At 53.9% G+C, this 21,382-nt stretch overlaps 9 protein-coding genes across 9 annotated transcripts; 5 read left to right on the top strand and 4 right to left on the bottom strand.

Moving 5' to 3' along the window:
* Nucleotides 1-66: 66 nt before the first annotated feature.
* On the bottom strand, nucleotides 67-1,962 carry CC84DRAFT_1263231 (uncharacterized protein). The gene is made up of 2 exons (XM_018185219.1): nucleotides 1,454-1,962; nucleotides 67-1,396 (listed from the first exon to the last, which is right to left on the bottom strand). The coding sequence occupies exons 1-2, from the start codon at nucleotides 1,790-1,792 to the stop codon at nucleotides 101-103; spliced, it is 1,635 nt and encodes a 544-aa protein (XP_018031588.1). The 5' UTR covers nucleotides 1,793-1,962; the 3' UTR covers nucleotides 67-100.
* Nucleotides 1,963-2,705: 743 nt separating this feature from the next.
* On the top strand, nucleotides 2,706-4,186 carry CC84DRAFT_1263232 (uncharacterized protein). Its single transcript, XM_018185220.1, has 2 exons — nucleotides 2,706-3,042; nucleotides 3,098-4,186. Exons 1-2 carry the CDS (start codon nucleotides 2,742-2,744, stop codon nucleotides 4,045-4,047), a joined length of 1,251 nt encoding a protein of 416 aa, XP_018031589.1. The 5' UTR covers nucleotides 2,706-2,741; the 3' UTR covers nucleotides 4,048-4,186.
* A 2,075-nt stretch (nucleotides 4,187-6,261) lies between these two features.
* CC84DRAFT_1154845 (uncharacterized protein) lies at nucleotides 6,262-7,471 on the top strand. Its single transcript, XM_018176912.1, has 2 exons — nucleotides 6,262-6,344; nucleotides 6,393-7,471. Exons 1-2 carry the CDS (start codon nucleotides 6,273-6,275, stop codon nucleotides 7,428-7,430), a joined length of 1,110 nt encoding a protein of 369 aa, XP_018031590.1. The 5' UTR covers nucleotides 6,262-6,272; the 3' UTR covers nucleotides 7,431-7,471.
* Nucleotides 7,472-7,570: 99 nt separating this feature from the next.
* CC84DRAFT_1168352 (kelch repeat protein-like protein) lies at nucleotides 7,571-8,978 on the bottom strand. Its single transcript, XM_018179375.1, has one exon. The coding sequence runs from the start codon at nucleotides 8,692-8,694 to the stop codon at nucleotides 7,654-7,656; it is 1,041 nt and encodes a 346-aa protein (XP_018031591.1). The 5' UTR covers nucleotides 8,695-8,978; the 3' UTR covers nucleotides 7,571-7,653.
* CC84DRAFT_280586 (uncharacterized protein) lies at nucleotides 8,868-9,578 on the bottom strand. Its single transcript, XM_018185750.1, has one exon. The coding sequence runs from the start codon at nucleotides 9,407-9,409 to the stop codon at nucleotides 9,041-9,043; it is 369 nt and encodes a 122-aa protein (XP_018031592.1). The 5' UTR covers nucleotides 9,410-9,578; the 3' UTR covers nucleotides 8,868-9,040.
* Nucleotides 9,579-9,697: 119 nt separating this feature from the next.
* On the top strand, nucleotides 9,698-10,528 carry CC84DRAFT_1101515 (uncharacterized protein; the record flags this gene model as incomplete). Its single annotated transcript, XM_018174917.1, has 1 exon — nucleotides 9,698-10,528. The coding sequence occupies one exon, from the start codon at nucleotides 9,698-9,700 to the stop codon at nucleotides 10,526-10,528; it is 831 nt and encodes a 276-aa protein (XP_018031593.1).
* A 1,580-nt stretch (nucleotides 10,529-12,108) lies between these two features.
* Nucleotides 12,109-15,766, top strand: CC84DRAFT_1221754 (uncharacterized protein; the record flags this gene model as incomplete). Its single annotated transcript, XM_018183299.1, has 4 exons — nucleotides 12,109-13,901; nucleotides 13,951-14,590; nucleotides 14,643-15,389; nucleotides 15,440-15,766. The coding sequence occupies 4 exons, from the start codon at nucleotides 12,109-12,111 to the stop codon at nucleotides 15,764-15,766; spliced, it is 3,507 nt and encodes a 1,168-aa protein (XP_018031594.1).
* Nucleotides 15,767-17,376: 1,610 nt separating this feature from the next.
* CC84DRAFT_1190365 (MFS general substrate transporter) lies at nucleotides 17,377-18,671 on the bottom strand (the record flags this gene model as incomplete). Its single annotated transcript, XM_018181112.1, has 6 exons — nucleotides 17,377-17,463; nucleotides 17,499-17,680; nucleotides 17,711-18,000; nucleotides 18,044-18,168; nucleotides 18,226-18,412; nucleotides 18,466-18,671. 6 exons carry the CDS (start codon nucleotides 18,669-18,671, stop codon nucleotides 17,377-17,379), a joined length of 1,077 nt encoding a protein of 358 aa, XP_018031595.1.
* Nucleotides 18,672-20,363: 1,692 nt separating this feature from the next.
* Nucleotides 20,364-21,132, top strand: CC84DRAFT_1230053 (YjgF-like protein; the record flags this gene model as incomplete). The annotated part of the gene is made up of 3 exons (XM_018183685.1): nucleotides 20,364-20,727; nucleotides 20,780-20,892; nucleotides 20,941-21,132. Exons 1-3 carry the CDS (start codon nucleotides 20,550-20,552, stop codon nucleotides 21,130-21,132), a joined length of 483 nt encoding a protein of 160 aa, XP_018031596.1. The 5' UTR covers nucleotides 20,364-20,549.
* Between the last annotated feature and the right edge of the window lie 250 nt (nucleotides 21,133-21,382).

The following is a 21,382-nucleotide window of genomic DNA, read 5'->3' on the forward strand; positions in this document are numbered from 1 at the left end:
TCGAGGCGGGCGCTTCTCGTGACACCAATACCTGAACCGCGAAAGAGTATATACAACATCAAAATCGTGCAATTGCCGCTTTCCAATCCTATGAAGCTGATCAACGGACCTTCAGCCTTTTTACCTCCATGCGCGAGACTGCACCCGGATCACGAAACCTCCACTTCGCCCGCTTCTTCTGTCCAGATTCTTCTGCTTCATAGCTCCAAACATGCTCGATCAAGATCTCCTTTATGATACGTTTCTGCCAATCAGGATCACGACCAACTACAGTATAATGATCGCCCTGGGGCCTCAGACAGACAAACTGAGAGCAGCTCGGCAGTACGCAGACTAGATCCCCGGTGATTAATGCTTCGGCGTCGTCGGTGTCCAGCATCTCGTGCCAGCTTTCCTTCACATGTCCGGTGACGGCCTTCCAGATAGCTCGCGATGCAGTTGCTTGCTTCTTTGGTGGGACAGCATGAAGCACGCGTGCCGGAACAGTCAATTCCAGAACGTCTTCATCCCAACGAACGTGGGGTGGATCTGTCTTCTCCCACGTGATAGCAGCCATGGAAGCATGGTTGACTTCTGTCATACTTGATGGCTTCCAGATACCCGTGCCCTCGAATTTGTCTTGTCGGGTCCAGTCTGGGATCCAGCTCGACATCTTTCGAGCAGATGTCGGTCTAGTCGCATGAGTCAGGATTTCGAGTGAGCCAGTCTTTGTGACACAATTCACGGCGAACCTTGCGTAGACTTGCTCAGGTGTGAGGGAATAGTCAGGCGAGTCGACCAGGTTCGCCGCGTCTGTGGCCAGGGCAAGCCGTGAGTAGATCATGTCTCTTGGGTCTTGACACCGATCAAACCGCCTTGAGCCTCTTAGCAGATCTAAGAATGCTTGTCCTCGGAAGCTTTTGATTGAGCCCAACTCGAAAGGCTCGGACGAAGTACCTTCGTCCATTTGGCTCACCAAAACCTTCTTCAAATAACGCAATTGCTCCCCGGTCTGACGAAAGTTGGTAAGACTGCTGAACGAACTTTGCGCTTGAAAGGTAGCAAAGAAGTCCTTCGCAGTCTCGAAATCGACCAGGCGCGATCCACAGCATAGAAGAGATTTCCTGGCTAGTGTAATCTCCTGCAAGACCCAAGCACGGCGCCAGTACCCATTGAAAGCCAGGACATCGTACAGCCCAAACGCTAGCTGATCCGCATGCTTGTCGCGATAGCTCTCGGAGAACCAGTGATCGGCTGTGAGTGCATCGTCTGACTTGGAAGAAGGTGAGCCCAGAACGGAAATGACCTCGATTGCATTGATGTAGATGGCGCCCATTTGCGATACTTGGTTGCTTTTATCGTCGATGCTGCGTTGATCGATGCATATGCTGTCTATCCAGATAGACCGTCGTCCTTGCTTCAAACGAAGTTAGTAATGTAGGTTATTATGACTTAGCCAACAGGTTTGGCGTACCTGATACATGAGGCTCATTATGTTGGCCACCTTGTTGCTCACTGCTGTCAATGTACCGTTGAGTAATATTGGCTGGTCCGCCGACGGATCGTATGTTCCGTACCAGACACGCTCGCTCGGGTCCCATGTGTACGATATTGCAGAATAAGATGGGAAGTCTCCGTCTTTCAAGCGGTGAGTCTTCAGCGAGCATTGCAACAGGCCATGTGCATCTGTGCCATTCAGTTCCAATAAGCGGAATTGACCAGGCCCAACAGCATCGTTGTATACGATTCTAGTGGCCGACTGTACTTGTCTATCACCGATATCAGGCTCATACGGCATTTGAAAGTTGCCCATGTCTGGCTTCCGTAAGCTCAAAATCGCTCCGTGGCCTCTTCGTGCTTCAAAGGTTCGCTCGTTGCTTCGCTTAGTAGGTTATTTTAAAGTACCAATGCCGCGGTTGATTGCGGAAACTGAAGTACGCTTAAGTTGCAAGACGGCCAGATTTGCACAAGTTTAAATTGCCATGTGCATTTGCGGATGGAGAGTTGATGGCCGTTCGCTGTAGTAGCGGTGTGCTCCACTACGCGTTACCTAAATGGTATTAGCCACATTGTCCCTCCAACTCATAATCGCGACGAACGTCGCTCACCATTATCATGTGAGTGGATGTTGAAAGGCTCCCACCTCATGCACATTCGGGAGCTCCCGCAGTAGGGCCCTAGTACTGTTCTACAAGGGGTCTATACCAAGGCACTGTTATCCAATGAAGCATCCAGCACCGTGACTATTAGACCAGCGTTGGCACCACAGTTGTCATTACCGATGCTCTGTGAGAAAGACCTTTTTAAGATAATTCAACTGCTTGGAATAATGGATTTTTTTGACTCAATCCGATATATCGATGCGAATATGATGAGCTAGGAAGTGGCTTCTGTATGACGAAATCTATCGAGAGAAGTACTAGTATGCCACCACTAACATATACAGCCTGTCCCATACATGTGTTTCAAATCAAAATATTGAAAGATGTGGCACTTTTTCAGCTTGTGAACCAAAATCCTTCAGACGGTGAGCATGGGAGGACGCGAGATGTTCATTTCGGTCTATTCACCATTCACTTTCACCTTGAGTTATTTCGAGCTGATTCGACGCGAAAGTGACGCGTGTCGCCAACAATAGGGCCGTTGTGTAATTAGGCAGCAAACGGAAGCAAACGGCTTTTTCTCGCAACGGTTGGTTCCGCCTTCTACTCTACACTTCCCCTCTCCGTTCGACCTACGATACCTGCGCCCAGCCACCCAACATGGCCAACCAACAGCGAACGGTGCTCTCAGACATGCCTAGAGAAGTCATCGACGATATCGCGAGCGAGCTCCTTAACTTGGATGTCGCATCCTTGCATGCCGTCAACCGGGCTCTTTTCCAGAAGACGAAGTATGCCTACGCCAAGCGTTATTTGACTCACATACATGTCTTCCTCCACCCAGTGAGCTTCGACAAGCTGGATCGTCTGGCGAAGGACCCGATCTACGCCCGATACATCGATCACATCACTATCTCGACTTATGTGCTTCGTGCACGAGAGGATCGTCGCAAGGGAACAAGTATGTACACACTTTCTGCCCGTCATCTTCACCGGAACAGCTTACACTGGAACAGGCGTCATACCCTTTGAGCAGGGAGAGTCATTCTTGATCGAAGCTGCGGACCAAGCGATCATGGGAGCCCTTCTGAAGACCACCGGCCTCAAATCGCTGACCATTGCCGATTACCCCTATGGCAACGTGCCCCCCGCATGGGGCATCAACCAGCTCAACCATCTTACCACGTTCAAACGTGGCAGTGCGGTTGTCACGGAATACAGCAATCAGGATGACATCAAGGTGTGGCCTAAACGCATGATGGCCCTTGAGGCTTGCCTTGTCGGCAGGTCATTGGCCAATCTTCCGGCTCGTGTTGAGTTGAGGATGGTCCTTGAAGGTAATGCTCCCCGTCCCCTATCCCCCAAAGCACACTTCCTCTTCCGGCGTACATTGGCTTCCGCGACCCACATCACGACCAACCTGGACACCTATGCGGAGACCCCGGAGAACGCGGATTGGCTGGAGAAGATCAATCCAAAATTGCTGGACGTGGACTACGACACACCCGCCTGGGCGTCTGTCGAAGTGGCCCCGAGCCTCAGCTTGGGCGCCTACAACCGACTGACAAGCCTGCGGATCGTAAACTCAAAGACCATCGGAACGGAGCTGGATAATTTTCTCGAAGCACACGCCGGCACTCTTCGCAAAGTTGCGCTGCAGCACGTTTGCCTATTGTGGACGGATGCTGGCAACTATCCCTGGAGGACCATCTTCTTGACTCTGGCCAAGATTTCGGAGCTCAACTACCTATGGCTCAACACCCTCTCGGCATTCCCCGTCAATCATACCGATAGGAAGTCGGACCCCTGTGCAGCTCAGGAGGTCGCCTGGAAGTCCAAGTTGCACGCTCATTATGCCCTTGAGATACTCTGCGACTACTACGACAGGCAGGGCGCTAGCGGACTCTGGGTGGAGATGAGCCACGTGGAGGAGGTCATGATGGAGAAGTACGGGATCACAATCTGAGACGAGGAACGAGAAGGACAGGTGAGCTGGAATGGCTTGGGGGGACTATGAATTGAGAGCCTGGTTACAGCTTTGGTTTGGTCTTTTGAACCAACCTTGCAAGTTTGTGTAGCTTCACGAAATGCATGACACTCGGCGTTCGTTTCTTCCCAATGCATGATCTTGAAAGTCTCTGCGTCCATACGAATTTCTATTATGACTTTCGTTAGCTCGTGGAATAAGCACCTTAGTCAACCACTGCACTGAAATTTCTTGACGCTGTAGCCTTACCCTCGTCTTCACTAATTGCTCCCAAAGGGGAAGTTTGACAAGTTTCCATAGCTTTGTCCAAAGGCCAGTCCATTGCTGGTTCCTGGGATGTTGGCGATGTTACGATGCGTAGTTGTTTCCACTACCTTCTTTAGCTGTTCCTGGAGCTTTTTGTCTTGATCTCCGAGCACTTGCATGAGGATGTCGAGAAGCTTTGGTCACTTTATGCAAGCTCCGAAGCTTCCTCAACGCAAGGATTCTCCACTGTAGGCGTACCCGGCCCCAAGAGGAAAACACCGCAGAGGCCATCGATGAGACTTTGTAGGTCCTCCACGAGTTGAGCGTACTCCTCTTTCTTGTACAGGGCCCATCTCTTCTTGTCAGCTAAGCTACTCTTACGCCTTTTCGTCATTCGGCCGATTGTAATCTTCCTCGGACGCAACGAAAGTATTCCAAAGCTTGGTCGAAAGGAGATAGCAATTATCGAGCTTCGATCACCTCAACAGGCTCTCCACACTCACTCTGGGTACACGGCGGTCCAGGGAAGGGTAAGACAATGTTGGCCTTGTTCTTGACCGATGAAATTGAAGCTATCTGTCAACACGATAACAGACTCCTCGTCTACCTTTTCTGTGATTCCCAGAGGAGAAACGATCCTCTGCTGTGGTATTTCTTCGAGGAATCAGTTTGCAGGTCATCAAGGCTAAACCAGAGCTCCACGTGCATGTACTACACTGCATCAACGACACGAAACAAGCCCGACAAACTTTAAGATCACGAGACGCGCTGTGGAAAGTTCTCGAGAATATGCGTAGGGACCGGCGGTTCGAAGGACTCCTGTGTAACGTTAGCGATTTGGAAGAGTGCGATTCGGGCGCTCTAGTCTGGCTAGGCCAGTATTGGGGAGAGTCTTGCCCAATCTACAACCTAAACTGAAACACCCCGGTAAATACCTCTTCCTGAGCCGGTCACACGTTAGTGGTCTGCAAATGTTCTCTAAAGCGGATCTTAACGTTCAACATGAATCAAGCATCAATAGGGACGTGGAAAGGTTACCGCAGGAAAGGCTCAGACATACTACCGCGGATCTCAGAACACCTGTCGGGCTTACAAAACAGACCCAGAGCTCGGGATCTTGTGTTGAGTATTAAAGATGACAGTAACCATACCCAGCTACTTCGGGCTGTTCAATTCGGCCACGAAGACGCGGCATGCCGCTGTTCGGACTGTAGAGAGAAGCCTTATTCACTTGCGAGTCATACTTCGGCGTTCCACGCAGCGCGACCCTGGAAGACGAAGCGAACAATACTGGAATAGAACGAGCCTTCTCCTGCGCTACCTGGAACGGCCATATAGGTCTGCTAGATCGGCTTTCACAGCGAGGGACTGATGTCAACACGCGGCTAGATGAGTCGGGTCATACAGCGCTTCATCTGCGTGCGCGCAGAGGGGAATACGAAACCGAGCAGTTTCTAATCGGGAAGAAGGCTGATATTGATAGTGGAACGACACAAGGCAGAATAGGTACGACGCCCTTGTTGGTTACATCAAGGGAATGGCACGAGGTCATCATTCAGTTGCTGTTGGCGAGTCGGGAATACACAACCCCTATGGACCACGTAGGGTACAGTGTGCTCGACTACGCGACCAAATGTACTGATAGCGAAGCCTATGACGTTGTCGTAAGCTTGTTGATGGGACGCAGGGTGCATGTGCACGAGCTTAGTGACGGCATTGTGTGGCTGTCTTAACAACCGTAGTCGATAGCACACTGGCCGCTTTCTTAGCTCTATTTCGATAATGATAAAATTTGATATTAGGAATGAGGAAAGCGGCGTTACACAGTGGTGCTTTGACATCCGCATGAGGTTAAAACCAACGACGGCGGATCATGACTAAGCTTCACTAGCGCATACTTCCACCTGTCATTCCGAGCCTCTTGAACATGCTCGGAACATGTGCACTCCCACAGCACAATGGCACGCAGCGCGAACTTCTCCCTGGACACCCTCGGGCCTTTCATAGTCTGGCAGTTCATCATTCCATACGTACATAACCCACCACAATCCATCTCCCAACTCTAACAGCAAGAACAGGCCGCAACATGGATGCAGTCAATCTTCTACTCCATCTTCATTCGCGCGGGCGAACCCAAACCCATGCCCGGTAGTCCACGCTTCATGAAGCACCGCCGCCAAATCCTCATCGTAACCTACCTCGCGTACTTCTTTTTCACCATCTACGAAGCCGACTACAACCTCCAGAAGTCCGGCAACGCATACAACGACCTTGGCGTGCCCATCGATGTTACCGATAACGTGGTGAACTCGCGCTTCCGGCGACTCACGCTGAAGTACCACCCAGACAAGTTTGCGCTGAAGGATCAAGCGCGTGCAACGGAGTTCTACAATCACCTGAAGAGCGCAAGGGACATTGTACTGGATCCGGCGAAGAGGTGGGCGTACGATAGATTTGGACCGGGGATTTTCTATTCCTGTTCCAAGTGCGTCACCATCAAGGAGTACACGGACAGCGCGCTGTTTGTAGCGATGGGAACGTACGGCGCGCTCTTCCTGTTCCTGATCGGCACGAATGCGCTCGGCTTCCTCAGAGATGGCGCGTACTGGAGATACCTCGCTATACTGGCTGTGGCCGCGTATGACGTGCGCACCGCCATGCGCCCAGATCACCCACCGTTTGTCGCGCAGTGGTTGAATCCGCTAGTTACAGGTTTGAAACTTAGACCGGCATACCTTCCATTCCAAGTTACCAGTATCGTTAAGAAAGCCAGTATCTCGGCAGCACAGTTCCTAGGTCTGCTGATCCCGCTGTATCGCGATGATCCGCAGAAGCCTGCAAAGCCCACTGACGACACGGACGAGTCGAGGCACAAGCAGCTTGACCGGCTCGAGGCTGTTGTGCAGGCGGGTAATCAGGACGTCACGCGGATCTTGGAGCTGGAGTCTACAATCTTCAAGGAGAATGAGAGGGCGAAGGGTGCGCTGAGGGGCGCGATGACGACTTACATGGTTCAGAATGTGATCCACCAGGAGCCGGAGGTGAGGAATGCGATTGGGCAGAGGATAGGGCGGAGGAGGGCTGACGCGCCGCATGGAGCGCAGGGGACTAAGTGATGGCTAGAGTCCGATGATACCCTTTGTGCATGATAGATATCTATTCAACAATTTTGTGTGATGTATATCCACAAACGCGATGGCTCTCGCGTGAACGTAAACACGGATGTTAGTACACAAAGTCATCCCTGGAGCAACAATCGAGAAGACATCTTATATTACCCCCGACGTTTGTAATAACACGAGAGCATGTGCCCTGCTACAAGAGCAGAGTGAGACGATTCTAGAAAGAAAGCAGCCAAACGTCCTTCAGCCGCTCATTATTCTCACCCAACCCTCCATGCACCACAACGCTATCGTTCCCCTCTTCTGCCTTCAGGACATCCGCATCAAACCAGCCCCTTGGATCCGGCACCCCATCCCCACTATCCGGCTCCAACTTGGTCCACCACTTCTCTCCAATGTCATAAACCCACACATCACCTAGCATCTTGCCCGCGCCCGCATGCCCCAGACTACTCGGATCCCTCTCCCCAAACAGGGTGAGCAGCTTGTCCTTCTGCGCTATCCGCACAGGGAGCAGCGCACACACGCTCCTCGCCTCGGGCCCAGCATGCCCATCCGCCTCAAAGGGCTCGGTAGACCACGCATCAGACGCGACATCGTACACATCCACGCACCCGCCCTGCTCACTCGTCCCATCAAAGCCACTCATCCGATACACCTTGCCCCCGCTGTACGCAATGCTCGCCCCGCCCCGCGGCGGCCCCGGCGCATCCGCCGCGCGCGTCCACGCACGGCGTTCCACGTCGAACGCCCAGAGGTCCGACAGCCGGCCTGAGGCGGGACACCCGGCGTGGACGAACAGCGTGCGCTGCCCGTCGGACGCAGCGCAGTGGTACGAGCGGCCGGGGGGATACGGTGCGGCGGCGTCGGCGGGGGTGAGCAGCGTCCACGCGGCGCTGCGCGGGTCGAGGCACCACACGGCGCCGCGCTCCTCGAGGGCGGCCATGTCGGGGCCGCCGCGCCCGGAGAAGAGGTACATGCGGTCGGCGACGGCGGCGGCGGCGCTGCCCACGCGGGGCGACGGGGCGTCGCTGGAGGACGTTGTCGCGAGCGTCGGGCTACCTGTGCTGAGGCGCAGGACGTCGAGCGCGGCGTCGACGGGCTGCCGCGGCTGTACCTCGCCGCCGAAGATGTACACTGTGGAGTCGATGACGGCGAGGGCGTGCGAGGAGCGGCGCAGACGCTCTGCCGAGTGCAGGCGCGTCCACTTGCCGTTGTGGTGCCAGATTGGCTTGCGGGTGGGCATGCTCGTGGGCATGCTGGCGGATTTGTTCGGGTCGTGTTAGTGCGAAGATCGAGTGTGAGGGGGGAGGGGAGGCATTGTCTATGGGGCGTCGCTTGAGCACCCTGATGAAGCACTCGTCGTGCGGGCAGCGTTTTCGCAAGTGCTGGGTTGTTAGGCTGGGTGCACACGGCCCCGCCTCCGCACGTGCAGGCGTTAGTGGGGGCGGGTTATCAGATGGGCGGGAGCTTATCAGATCGAGGACATAGCTGTGGAAACTTGTACTTTTCGTAGCGGCTTTACTGTAGGTACAACTGTGAATATGCACGCCGGACTCAGTCCCAAGCTGTAAAGATACAAAAGCAGAAAATACATATAGCTACTAGAGGAATAGTTGGGCGCTAGAAATCCACCTAACATTTCGTGGCAGTCTGTCCCAATGGTACCAATATGAGAAAAAAACGCAAGCACAGGGGGAAAGAATGCCAGCTGAATTGATTGAAAAGTTGGAACCGTCTAGCCAATTCCTTGCGCTGTAATGGAAGCGCGGTTGGAACAGGAGTCGGTTCTTGTTGGCTTTGAGATTGCGCGCCTCTTCTGGCAATGGGAACTTCCGTTCGCCAGTTGACCAAGGCAATACCGTCTTCCCATGACTTGGTTGTGGTAAGCAACCTCCATCGTGCCTGATTGTAATCTGGCAGACGAGTCTGTCCTGCAGCCCTGCACGAGCAGTAGAGCAGCGGCAGAACATGGCCCGGATCCTGACCAATCTGGAAGTTTAGACGCGAGTAATTGGTTAGTCATCAGGGAGGGTCACTGGACTACAAGTGCAGCACCGTCATAAGCTCACAACCTCACGTTATGCGCCTTGTCTGGCCCCACCCAGTACAATTCCGCGCGCCAGGGTATTGCGGCGGTATGAGGACCAAAGTCTGCCTATATAGGCCACAGCCCTTCAAAGAACGACTGCACTGCATCAACATCGAACATGTTCGCGAATGCCGTTCCGCACTGGCAGCTCGATCAGCCTTTGGGCGAGATGCTCGCTGGGCGACCTAGCACCCTAGGTGCCGCCCTTTTGGAAGACGATGCTCCGCCATACGATGCAACGGGCGCGCAGAGAGAAGATTTGCCCCAATATGAGCCGCCGGCGCCTTCGCACAATCGCGAGGCTCATGAAGTGCCCCTTCACACATACTACCTTCGCGCTCCCGATCGGAAGAACCTAGTGGCTGTGCCCTATGGCCTCTCGGCGCCCGGCTCGTTCAAGTTTACTTCGCGCGGCTCCCGTCTGTTCTCCAAGAAGCCGGAGATGGACGTCTGGCGCTCCGTCCGCGCAAGTGCTCCCACCGAGGACGAGTACGTCGCCGGTATATGGTTCGATACAGATGGACCGCTCCCCTGGTGTCCTCGCGCACGCTTCGTTCGACAGGATCCAACTGCAGGCAACCAGACGTACAAGATGGAAGCGCGGAACTTTTCCGACTGGACGATATCAGTGGATGGAACACTGTACTCTTGGATCCTCGAAGCGAAGCCTTTCTCGCTAGTACTTCGCCAGGATGGTAGGCAGGATGCGGTTGCACGCTTCAACTTCTCGGCCTGCGGACTGGTGGCTACTGGAGGCGCTGAAGTCGGCGACTTGACTCTATACCGAGATGGACTGTCGCAAGACAAGGCAGGCGTGGATGTCATCCTGTGCGGTCTAGTTACAGCCCTCCTGCAATTCAAGAAGATGGGAAGGCATTATAAGAACGAGCCAGACGCTATTGCGCAGCGTGCCATGCTACCTGAGGAGCGAGTTCCTCTGCATCGATCCGGCGTAGCGCAGTTCTGGTCGTATCAACAAGATGGATCCACGATCGGATAGCGTGCAACTTTGGGTGTGAATCATGCTTGGCCAGCTCCGACAGATGTTTTCGGGGGGAGTCATTTCATTGCACTGCGTTTGTTTGAGTGTTCCTCCGTGTACGGCGGTTAAGTGAGAGACAAAAATGCGAAATGGCGCCTGCAACAATCTGGCAGCGCAGGCAACAAAGGCTGCGAAACCATTATTGCGTGCAAACACAGGGATTGGTGTGTTGTAGAGGACATGTTATCGTCGTGGCCGCAGTGCGTGTGATATGGAGCTCGGTTGTAGCCGCAACCGTCAAAATGCGTAAGAAGGCGACACTGTCTCGAGTCCACGGACGCCAACATTCGAGTCAAGCCCCAAGACGAGGAGAACGGGTGGTACCAAGGCTATTCAATCTGGGAAAACGATAGCATCGTGGCGCACGACGGAGGACAAGGTAGCGTGACGGAGATGCTCGTCGCGGTGAGACGCGTACGGGGTCCCGGGACGTCATTGCGGTGTCGACGGTTTTGTAGGGCTGCCATCGAAATGAGCACAGCGATGCAAGCAGAGCCGACGAGATGAAAGTGCACGCCTGCATTAGTTTTGGTGCGCGAAATTGGCCAAGCGCGCCGAGGCCCACACAAGCGAGCGGGCAAGGATGCGTGGAGCGGCGAAGCAAATGGACGCCGTTCTGGCCGGCGCAATCCTCACAGCGCCGATCGATGGCAGTCGCGCGGGCCAGGGCAGCGCGAGGCGTTTGTTGACATGTCGTCTGTCGCCCGCGGCCTACGTCCTACGTCCTGCGTCCTGCGACCTGCGACCTGCGACCTGCGACCTGCGACCTGCGACCTCCGACGCAGCAGAGGGCCGCTTGCTGCGTGCTGCGTGCAGACGGCGCCCAGCAGGGTCTCGAGCGGCGGGAATCCGCGGCGGGCGAGACATGCGAATGTGCGGAATGGCATGAGAGGAGCGCCCTTGGGTGGCCCGCGGCACTGCGTGGCTGGGCCCAGGCGCAAACAGCCGGGGTGGCCGTTCTGTCAGCCAGGCGGCATGGCTGCAGAGGCGCGCCCCAGAGCCCTTCGGGACTGGGCCTGCGCGAGCGGCGCGCGGCTCTGGTCGTCCTCGGTCGTCCTGTGTTCTCGCATCCACGTCGTGCTTGAGCCTGCGGATCCACCAACGCTCCGTCTCCGCGTCCCACGCCGCTCCACTCCACTGCCACCGGTCCTCCGCACACCAGCTGCCGCCAGAGCAAACAGCTCGTCCCTTCCTTTCGCGCTGCTTCGACGAGCCTGCCGGGCGTCCCCGTGCTCCCGTGCTCTCCCAATCCCGCCACGGCCTGACCCCGTGCTGAGCGCCGCGCCTCGAGCCATCGCACCACCGCGTCGCTCCTCTCCGAGCCCACATCAGATCCCACACCACCGCCGTGGCTCTGCCGTCGCTGCCCTCGATCGGCAGCCAGCCTCTCCGGAGCGCACCGCGAGGAATGGGACGCTGACGCCCTGCAATTGCCTCCACCGACCCACTCCGCTCAGCTGCATCGCCAGCCCACGCACCCCGACGCACGCCTTGAGTAGCCGCGCGTGCGCGATCCGCGCTGCCGGGCCATGGTCAAGATGCGCATACCCATTCGCGAGCAGCTCGGGTGCCTGGTCTTGTTGTCCTCTCTGATCGGCCTGGCCGTCATCGCCGTTGCAACATGGATCACCAACCACAACTTCGTGCTCGACGTCCGCTCCAGTGCCCTCTCCCTGCGAGCCTCGCTCAAGGCAGCACAGGTCGCCTCCAGCATGCTTGTCATGGAGACGACGGTGCGTCAGACAGCCTCCCGTCTCGCCATCCAAAGCGCGCTGCAGCGGTACAACAACTTGGGTAACAACACAGTGGAGAACTGGTCACGCGCAAGAGACGACTTGGATGCCATCTTCACCGGTGAAGGAGACGCTCGCTTGGCCGTTCAGGCCAAGTTGTACCCAAAAAACTCGTCGGATATAGCCCTCATCGCCATGACCAAGGGCACACTCCAAGGCCTGCACCTGCCCGACACACCCAACGGAGACACCGTCTTCTTTGGCGACAACTCCTCCTTCATCCCGGAGCTCTACCCCAAGTTCCGAACCTATGCAAACAGAGTTAATGGCTCCTTCACCCAGTGGTTTGCCGAGTACGATGGGCGCCAAATCCACGCCGACAGCTTTTTGGTCAGCGGCCCTTATGCCGTCAATGATTCGCTCAGTCTCATCTCCATCACCATGCCCATCATCAATAACACATCCAGCATCGACACCCTTGGCTGGTTGACTACTGTATTAGACGCGAACCTTATTCAGAAAGTTGTAAACGCTTTGGAAGGCTTGGATCAGACTGGACTCACGATAATACTGGGACCAAACAACGCGACCAACATGTTCCCAGCCGGTGTCGTGCTTAACGAAGATGCACCAGAAAGCGAATCCATCCGCTTCGTGCTACCCCCTACAAAGCGTCAAGGCCAGGCACGGCATGGCAACAATGACAACCCCGAGCCCAATGCGCCCTTCGACTGGACCAATTTCGATGCCGTCCGACAAGGTTTCACCGTACGTACCGGCGCAGCAAGTAATGCCGGGTATGACATGTCTGTTCGCAATGAGCTGGGCAACGACGTTGCGGTTGGCTATGCAATCGTACAGAGCACCTTGGTGGATTGGATGGTTCTGCTGGAGATGTCGCATGATGAGGTCTGGGCGCCAATCAACCACCTCCGCACCTTGATCTTGGCCTGCGTTTTCGGCACCATGGGCGCTTTATTGATTCTAGCCTTTCCCGTCGCACACTACTCTAGCCGACCCATCCGACGCCTGAGAGATGCTACGAAGAGGTCGGTTTCCCCCGCCGTCCTCGATGAGAGCAGCCTGGGATCCGAAGCGGACGGAGCAGATGACGAACGGGATGATGCCGCACTTGCACGGAAAGAAGGCTGGATTGGCTCCATCGTTCACTACCGTCGGAACCAAAAAGCGAGTCGCGCAGAAAAACGAGAAGCGGAGAGGAGGCGACAGTTCCGCATTCCGTCGAAAGTCAAAGACCGGAAGCACTTCATCCACGACGAGCTCACAGATCTCACAAAGACTTTCAACGAAATGACGGACGAATTGATGATGCAATACGAGAGACTCGAAGAGAGGGTTCAGCAGAGGACTGCCGAGTTGGAGCAGAGCAAGAAGGCAGCCGAAGCAGCTAATGAGAGCAAGACGTTGTTCATCGCAAATATCTCGCACGAGCTCAAGACTCCCTTGAACGGTATTATGGGCATGTGCGCAGTTTGCATGTCAGAAGACGACCCAATCAAGTTGAAGCGATCACTCGGCATCATTTACAAGAGCGGCGATCTACTTCTCAACCTGTTGACTGATTTGCTCACATTCAGGTATGTGTCTTGGAAGGCCCATGTTTTATTTCACTGACAACAAGCACAGTAAAAACCAGGTCGGCCAGCAGATAAGTCTAGATGAAAAAGAGTTCCGGCTACGAGATATCAGTTCTCAGGTTATAGCTATCTTTGAGCGGCAAGCAAAAGAGGGGGGGATCAAATTGAGCGTCGAGTTCGAAGGACCCTACGATGCGAATATGGACGAGAGCGGTCGACCCATTGGAAAAGGTGACCTTGGGCCTTTCGGTCTGGGCCGTCTCAAAGATATGATCCTCTATGGCGACCAGCACCGAATCCTTCAGGTGGTCATCAATCTGGTATCGAACAGTCTCAAATTCACGCCGGCAGGAGGCTCGGTCACGATCTCTATCCGATGTCTGGGGGAAGCCCAACTGTCGGACAGCAGGAAGGCCTCTCTACAGTCACGGCACAGCTCAACACGTGGCTCTAGGCGAGCTCGCGGTACCAGTTCAGAGGTCGCGTCCGTATCGGTGAAGGGATCACAGGACCAGTACAGCACGGCCAACGTCATCAATGCGCACGACAGAGCGCAGGGATACCAGTATATGATGGGTCTAGATCGAGCTCCAACCCCACCCCCGGGGAGATGGCTAGCATTCGAGTTTGAGGTGCAGGACACTGGTCCCGGTATCCCAGAAAACATTCACGCTAAGATCTTTGAACCGGTAAGGATCTGTGTTGGATATGTGCATGTGCAAGTAGCTGACTGGAGCGTAGTTTGTACAAGGAGATCTTGGTCTCAGCAAAAAATTCGGCGGCACGGGCTTGGGTCTGAGCATTTGCTCCCAGCTCGCTGGACTTATGAAAGGCACGATCTCGCTCCAGAGTGAAGTGGGTCAAGGAAGTGTGTTCACTATGGCCATTCCCCTCAAACATCTCATGAACCGCGCCGACAGCACAGCAAGCTCGAGCAACATCAATCTCGGCCCCAGCAGCGGAAGGCAGAGCTTATCCAATGAAGACCAAGGTCAAATGATCAGGGACGATGCGCTCTCGGGTCGATCAGTAAACTCAACAAACAGTGTGCCCATTGTGCCTGTATCTGCGCCCTCAAGCGGGCCAGTCGCTTTCGAGAGCGACTCAAAGCCCCGTCTGGTAGGCCTAAGTCAGCCCTTCTTCGCATCCAATCCTCCTTTGGAATCTCCCAATTCGCAACAGAAGGCAATGGCACGTGTAGAAGCCGAAGCTACACAACGAGGCGACAAAGTCAGGGTTCTCGTGGCCGAAGACAACAAAACCAACCAGGAGGTTGTATTGCGCATGCTCAAGCTTGAGGATGTGTACGACGTCACCGTGGCTAAAGATGGTCAAGAAGCCCTGGACAAGGTCAAGGAGAGCATGGAGAGCCACACTCCATACAATCTCATCTTCATGGACGTTCAGATGCCAAATCTGGACGGTTTACAATCAACTCGGCTGATACGACAATCTGGATTCAATGCGCCCATTGTAGCTTTGACCGCTGTAAGTGACGCATCTTTAAACCATTCGATCACAACTAATTGCTTTTGAAGTACGCAGAAGAGCAGAATGTCAAAGAGTGCCTCGACTCTGGCATGAATTTCTTCTTGTCTAAACCCATCCGCCGTCCGGCACTAAAACACGTGTTGAAGACCTACTGTCCTCCCATACCCGAGGAGGATGGCGAGACAACGCCCCCGCCGATCGAGCGCTCGGAACCGAAAGCAAACGGAGGTGTAACAGCACCTGTACAGGCGCGTCCTCCCGGAAGCAGCAACGTCGGCCATACCCCCATCGCAAGACTCGAACACAAAGACTCGCCCGCGATATCCCCGCTCACGCGGCCGGCAAATGAACCTCCCCACTCCCCACCCTCGTAACGACCTGCTACCCACTCCTTTATTTCTTTCTCGCGTTTCCTAGACACCCGATGCATCCTATACCCGTACTTTGCAGGCCGCGTACGATTGTTTAATGTCTGTTTAATATTCCTTCCTTCTTATTTGTTCAATAAGAGTTGTTATCTAGCAAAACAAAGCACGGCGTTGGTGGATAGGGCCAAAAAGCAGTGCACACGCATGGTATAAGGCGTTTTTTTTTGTGGGCCACGTGTTGGCTTCAGATTCCGGATCATTTTTGGATTAATCTTGTTGTTGGACTGGACTTGGGCAAAGCGAATAGCGCTCCGTAGGGTAGGGAGAGCCGTGGAATTGACGAGGCCTCGGGCCCCTGTTCTTTTGACTGTGACGTTCCTCTCCACCCTGTCTATACCCTCGACGCATGATAAATCTGCGACCCTGCAAAGGAAGGCGTTGATGACTCTCAAATGTAAGAATGCTCGAGCCGTTGTACAAAGGCCCGTCTTAATATTTTGCTCGTCGGTTTCTTTGCCTATGGTTCGTTGATACGTAATTCTGGTCACTGGATACCTTTCATGATTTTGCTGCAGAGATCTCCATGCGAGATGTTTCACAGTGGTTGGCTCCATCATCAACGTGCAGGCGACAATTCGCTGGATCGTCGAGAGGGCGGGCAAATACTGCCATATCAAGACTGATGGTATGGAGCAGGCGCTTTCCAATACGTACGGTGGCGGCGGCGTCACGCACGGCCTTGAACTTGCCGCGATTGGCGTGCGGCTACGCGCCGCTGGCTTTGGTACTGAAGCCCACGTTGTGTTGTCCTGGGGTAAGACTGGAAACTGCACGACTATTGGCTGAGCTCTCACGTTAGACAACGAGATTTCTTTCTACCCAGTCTCTCGCTGCTCAAGATTCCCGTTCGAGCTATGGGCTTAGAATCCTACCGCCCGTCGACCTCCACCGCGTCCCATATGACCCGGCTCAGCGCTGTGGTCCAGCGAACCTATCGAAGGTTTACAAATCTGCCAAGGACGTCCCCCCGACCTCCGCTCCCACACGTCCTCTACGACACCTTAGCTATACAAGACGTATGGCAACATACACGACATCAGAAACAGGACTGGTTCCCCGAGAATTGCGCCACCGGTGACCGCGTTTTCGAGCTCGTTACCGCCGAACAGCGCCAGCACCCGTTGGATCGATACGACGTGCTCATTCTTCCGGAGAGGTCCGCTTTGCGAGCCTCGCATGAAGCCAAAGCAGCGGATTTGATATAGACGGCGCACCGTCGCGTGTGTCCTTCGGGTGGAGCTGATCCCGTTTCGCTTCGTGCACTCTCTGTTACACTAGTATAATTTCTCTGGTTCTACTGTATGTCTGTCAGTGGCAATTGGCGTCGCTCTCCAACATGGTGTGGGTTGGACGGGGATCACTTCTTCGATGCTATCATCTATTTAATCTGGACAGCTGGCCTGTGGGAGGATTTGAGTGAATTTATTCTGGAGAAGTGCACGCATCGTGGTGATCTACTCGCTTCTACATTGGAAGTTGCTCTTTTCGTCTAGGTCTCATTGATGGACCATTTCTCATCTCTTGGACCTGGCCCTATCTGCATTCGTAGGCGAGATTCAGATCCAGCTAGCCCGTCTGGCCACGACACTGCAATTACCAACGAATGCCGTGACACTGGTGAATGCGTCTGCTGCGCCATATCGCTGCCATAGGCGAAAGCCGCATGCTGCCAATAGACACCTCGGATGAGCAACTCGCTCAACGGGCCGCTGGCGATGCTTCCGGTACCCTGACCGGCTGCCAAAGTCGCGAAGACCAGGCCTGGGTCCTTCACACGCCCTTGCTTTTGCATCTCTGTCACAACACCCGACCGTGTGCAGAGCCAAGCGCATCCAAGCAGACCATAGAGTACACTGAAGACTTAGATTATAAGTAGGTCGTATGCACAACCCCAGAAGCAGAACACCGACATGATGGTACCGAGGGAGGATATGTGGACCCCGATGCTGAAGTGGTAGCGATCCATCAATGCTCCCATCACGATACATGCCACACAAGCTGCTCCATTAAGGAGAATTACGGTCAGGCTCCTGCGGAAGTGATTTGCACCGAGCAGGCGCACATGCGATGGTAAGTAGACGAACGGAATGAAGTAGCCCTGAGCCTCGATGAATTCACCAGCCTGCGCGATGAGAAAGTTTTGAGAGACATTGCGAGAGCGAAAGATGCCAGCCGTTCGACTTGGAGTACTGCGATGCAAGGAGACGGGGCTTGAAGAAGAACAGCATCGGTACGGCGAGGAGGAACATGAAAATGGCGCAGACGCGGAGGGTGGTCTGGTAGCCGTACGCGTACAGGAGCCACTGGACGAGAGGCGGCAATACTACGCCGGCCAGTGCTGACCCAGCCTCCGGGTCGATTGGAGTATGTTGTAGGAATGGTAGGCATCGTTTAGAGTGACTTACTAGTACTATGCCGTACGCGAGGCTAAGCATCTTGTCGAACCACTCGGGCATGTACTGCAGTATGAGCGTCCAAGCAAAGCCACCCCCTACGGTGTAGACTATGCCTCGACTCGTAATGAGTTGCGGGGCGCTAGTTGAGAACGAGCCCAGCCCCTGGGCGAGACACATGACGCAGACGCCGCATGCACTCATCCACCATCGCATATTTGACCAAGTTTTGGTACGACGTAGATAACAGACATTCCGAGGTACATAGTCGCCATGGCACAGGTTCCGATGACTGCAGTGCTTTGCGACCCTGCGAACGGAGGATGCGTGATATAGTAATCCTGAAACACACCGAAGACGCTTGGGAAACCCCAGAGCAGCGCCTCGAGCATGACTGCGCTAGCTGGGAAGAGCCATCCGTCTTTCGCGTGATCCACTGCAGGCGGTCGCAGGAACATTGTGGTTGGCTGTAGGAAGCTGAAATGAGATGTTTGAGGCAGTCTGGTCAAGGTTCACCGTTTGCAGATCGATTTTCTCCCCGGAACTGAGGAGAGATGGTCGTTGTCGGTCCATGTTTGTAGCCATGAATTCTTTTCCGTGCGAGATTTGATGAATGTCTATTCCCAGTAGTCCGAAGCCAAGAGACATTATAGATCAATGAAGAGGATTTTGTAACCCTGACACAGGAGTTAGTCCGCCAGATCGATATCCAATGTTTCATCTTGTATTTGCTCGAGCTGTTTTGCTATCCTTCCACCCCGTTGTGCGGGCGAACGGCAATGGGTAACTGTAGCAGTAGCAATACATTGGGACGCTACTCCCTCGGCGATCATTCCCGAAAGTTTCAGGTATTCTACGGTTTCCTACCATTGGATTAGGCCCGTCGTGGTTCGCTAGGTAAGGTCAATACTTTCCTTTGGAAGTGGTTGCTGGGGTATGCGATCAGTTCTACAGTTATAGTGCTCATCTCCTGTGTAATGGGCATCCATATTTTGTCAACTGTGCGGTTCTTCCGCAAAGAGGTGTTTGGTTCTCGGTGCCTGCAAAAGTAAAGGGTAGGATTTGTTGACAGGGGTATGAATCCGCATGCGCGACGGCTGTACGTGCAGAAGAACTATTAGTGCTATAGCCATATTTTTGTATATTGCAGCCGAACTTGATCCATCAGTACCTCGCTATGAGTGGCAATCGGTTGTCCACTGACCATCGTACTGTAACGAGATTCCAAGTATTTGGAGAAAAAGATACACCACTGTTCAGCGACGGAACATCGAACATCGACGCTCTTTAACAGCGATTCCAATCACCAACAATAGCAGAGCCGACCAAAAATTTAGGAACGAAGCACGGCGACGACTGCTATTGACGAAATAGCTTGTAAGCGACGAACCTTCTTCCGACGATGAACGGCGACCGATCCCACGGAGAGCCGAAGCTCAAGCCGAGGACCATTATTCACGACGATTTCGTATTGCTTCTCGCCGACGATGACTTTGTCAAGGTCGCGGCAGTCGATGTTGACGGCGTCTTGCGAAGCAATTAGATTAGCAAGGAGAAGTTACTATTCATTGCTCGGGATGGTTTCGGCTTCGCGAGTGGTTTGTCTGCATGGGATCTGCAAGGTCAGATGTGTGCAATGTTCCAGTTAAGATGGGTCAGCTCGGCGGCCTGCTTGGGGAGATGAGACGCTTAGCATGAGAGTCGAAATACGATACACGAAGTCGACCCAAATCACGGCCCCCATCCTTTGAATAAGATCGTAATTCATTGCGTAGAATTCAACATCATGGTCCACCAGTCAGACAGGAGGCTCAGTCGCCTAGCTGGCGGGGTTGCGAGCGCCAAGCGGTGATATTACGATGAGCCAAAAATCGCAAGAACAACTGTAGTTCTCCGGACGCAACAATTGGACATGCCTATCCGTAAGAAGCATTGTGATCCATTACTAAGAGGGTAAATGATCCAAGGTTCTGGTGTACTCACATCTACTCTAAGTGGTTGGCTGATATGGAAGACCCCAAATCTGCCGAGACAAGTGGCTCATGCTAAAAAGCATAACGTCAGCGACCTAGGTTTCTAAGTGGCAGTCGCTGCCCTGCCAAGCACCATGTGCCTTCATGCAGTTAGAACCCCCGCTTGTAACAGCCCACCCCCGAGCACTCACCATAATTCAGGACTTGGCTTCAAGCCACCTAAACCGTGGTTGATGAACGCAATGCCGAACATAGTTTGGCGACTTATGGAGCCGTCTGTTAGTCTGGGTACAAGAAGGCTGTGAAGACCGTTTCTTTCCAGGATCTTCACAAGCACTTTGTGTCCGGTAAATTGTCGTAGACATGAAGTTTTCCAGCAGTTTAATCGTGCTGTGTGTTGGTTTTGGCCTTGCTTCCGGTAAACTTACCCCAAACTACACGTCACCGCTCGGTGTAGAAGTATACAATCCGGATCAGCTATTCAACGTAAGCGGACCGTGGAGTCTGATGACTAAAGCAGGAAACCTCCTGTACATATCTGGTAGGTCTCTAGGTCGTGCCATGAATACAATACTACGCTCACCGATGCCTAGGCATGCGCGGATTCCATCCTTCTAACACGACGCTTGCCCCCGTCGGCTTGCCACGTATTGAACAAGCCTTCTCCAACATGCAGCAGCTCGCCAAACTCGGTGGTGCGAATCTAGTAGGATCAATAGGCTAGCAAACTCACTGTCGTACTAACCTCGTTTAGACTGACTGCATCAGATTGACTGTATTCGTCACTGACATGTATCGCTGGAGACCGCTTGTGAATACTGTGACACAAGAGCTTTGGAAAGACGTAGCGCCAAACTATCCCGCACGAACGATTGTAGAGGTCCAACGACTGAATGACGACGACATCGTGGAGGTAGAAGGAACTTTCTATCTAGGGAACCAATAAAGCTGGTATGATGCGTCACAAGGCAGCGACGCGGTATTCTTCAAGGAAATGTTGCACTGTGCTTCAGTATAGGTGGGCGTCTACAAACTGCAAATTGAACCTGCGTACAGCTTCATGTCCCCTTAATGAAACCGTTGCCGACGCAGGGTACCGAACTGTCCAATTAATGTCGGACCCGGCTATCGGTTAATTCCGTTGCTGCCGTACCAGGCTCCCGAGCACCAGTTACAAAGGGTGCAGATCCCGAACT

This window comes from Paraphaeosphaeria sporulosa, assembly GCF_001642045.1.
Source record: "Paraphaeosphaeria sporulosa strain AP3s5-JAC2a unplaced genomic scaffold CC84scaffold_11, whole genome shotgun sequence".
Lineage (NCBI taxonomy): Eukaryota > Fungi > Ascomycota > Dothideomycetes > Pleosporales > Didymosphaeriaceae > Paraphaeosphaeria > Paraphaeosphaeria sporulosa.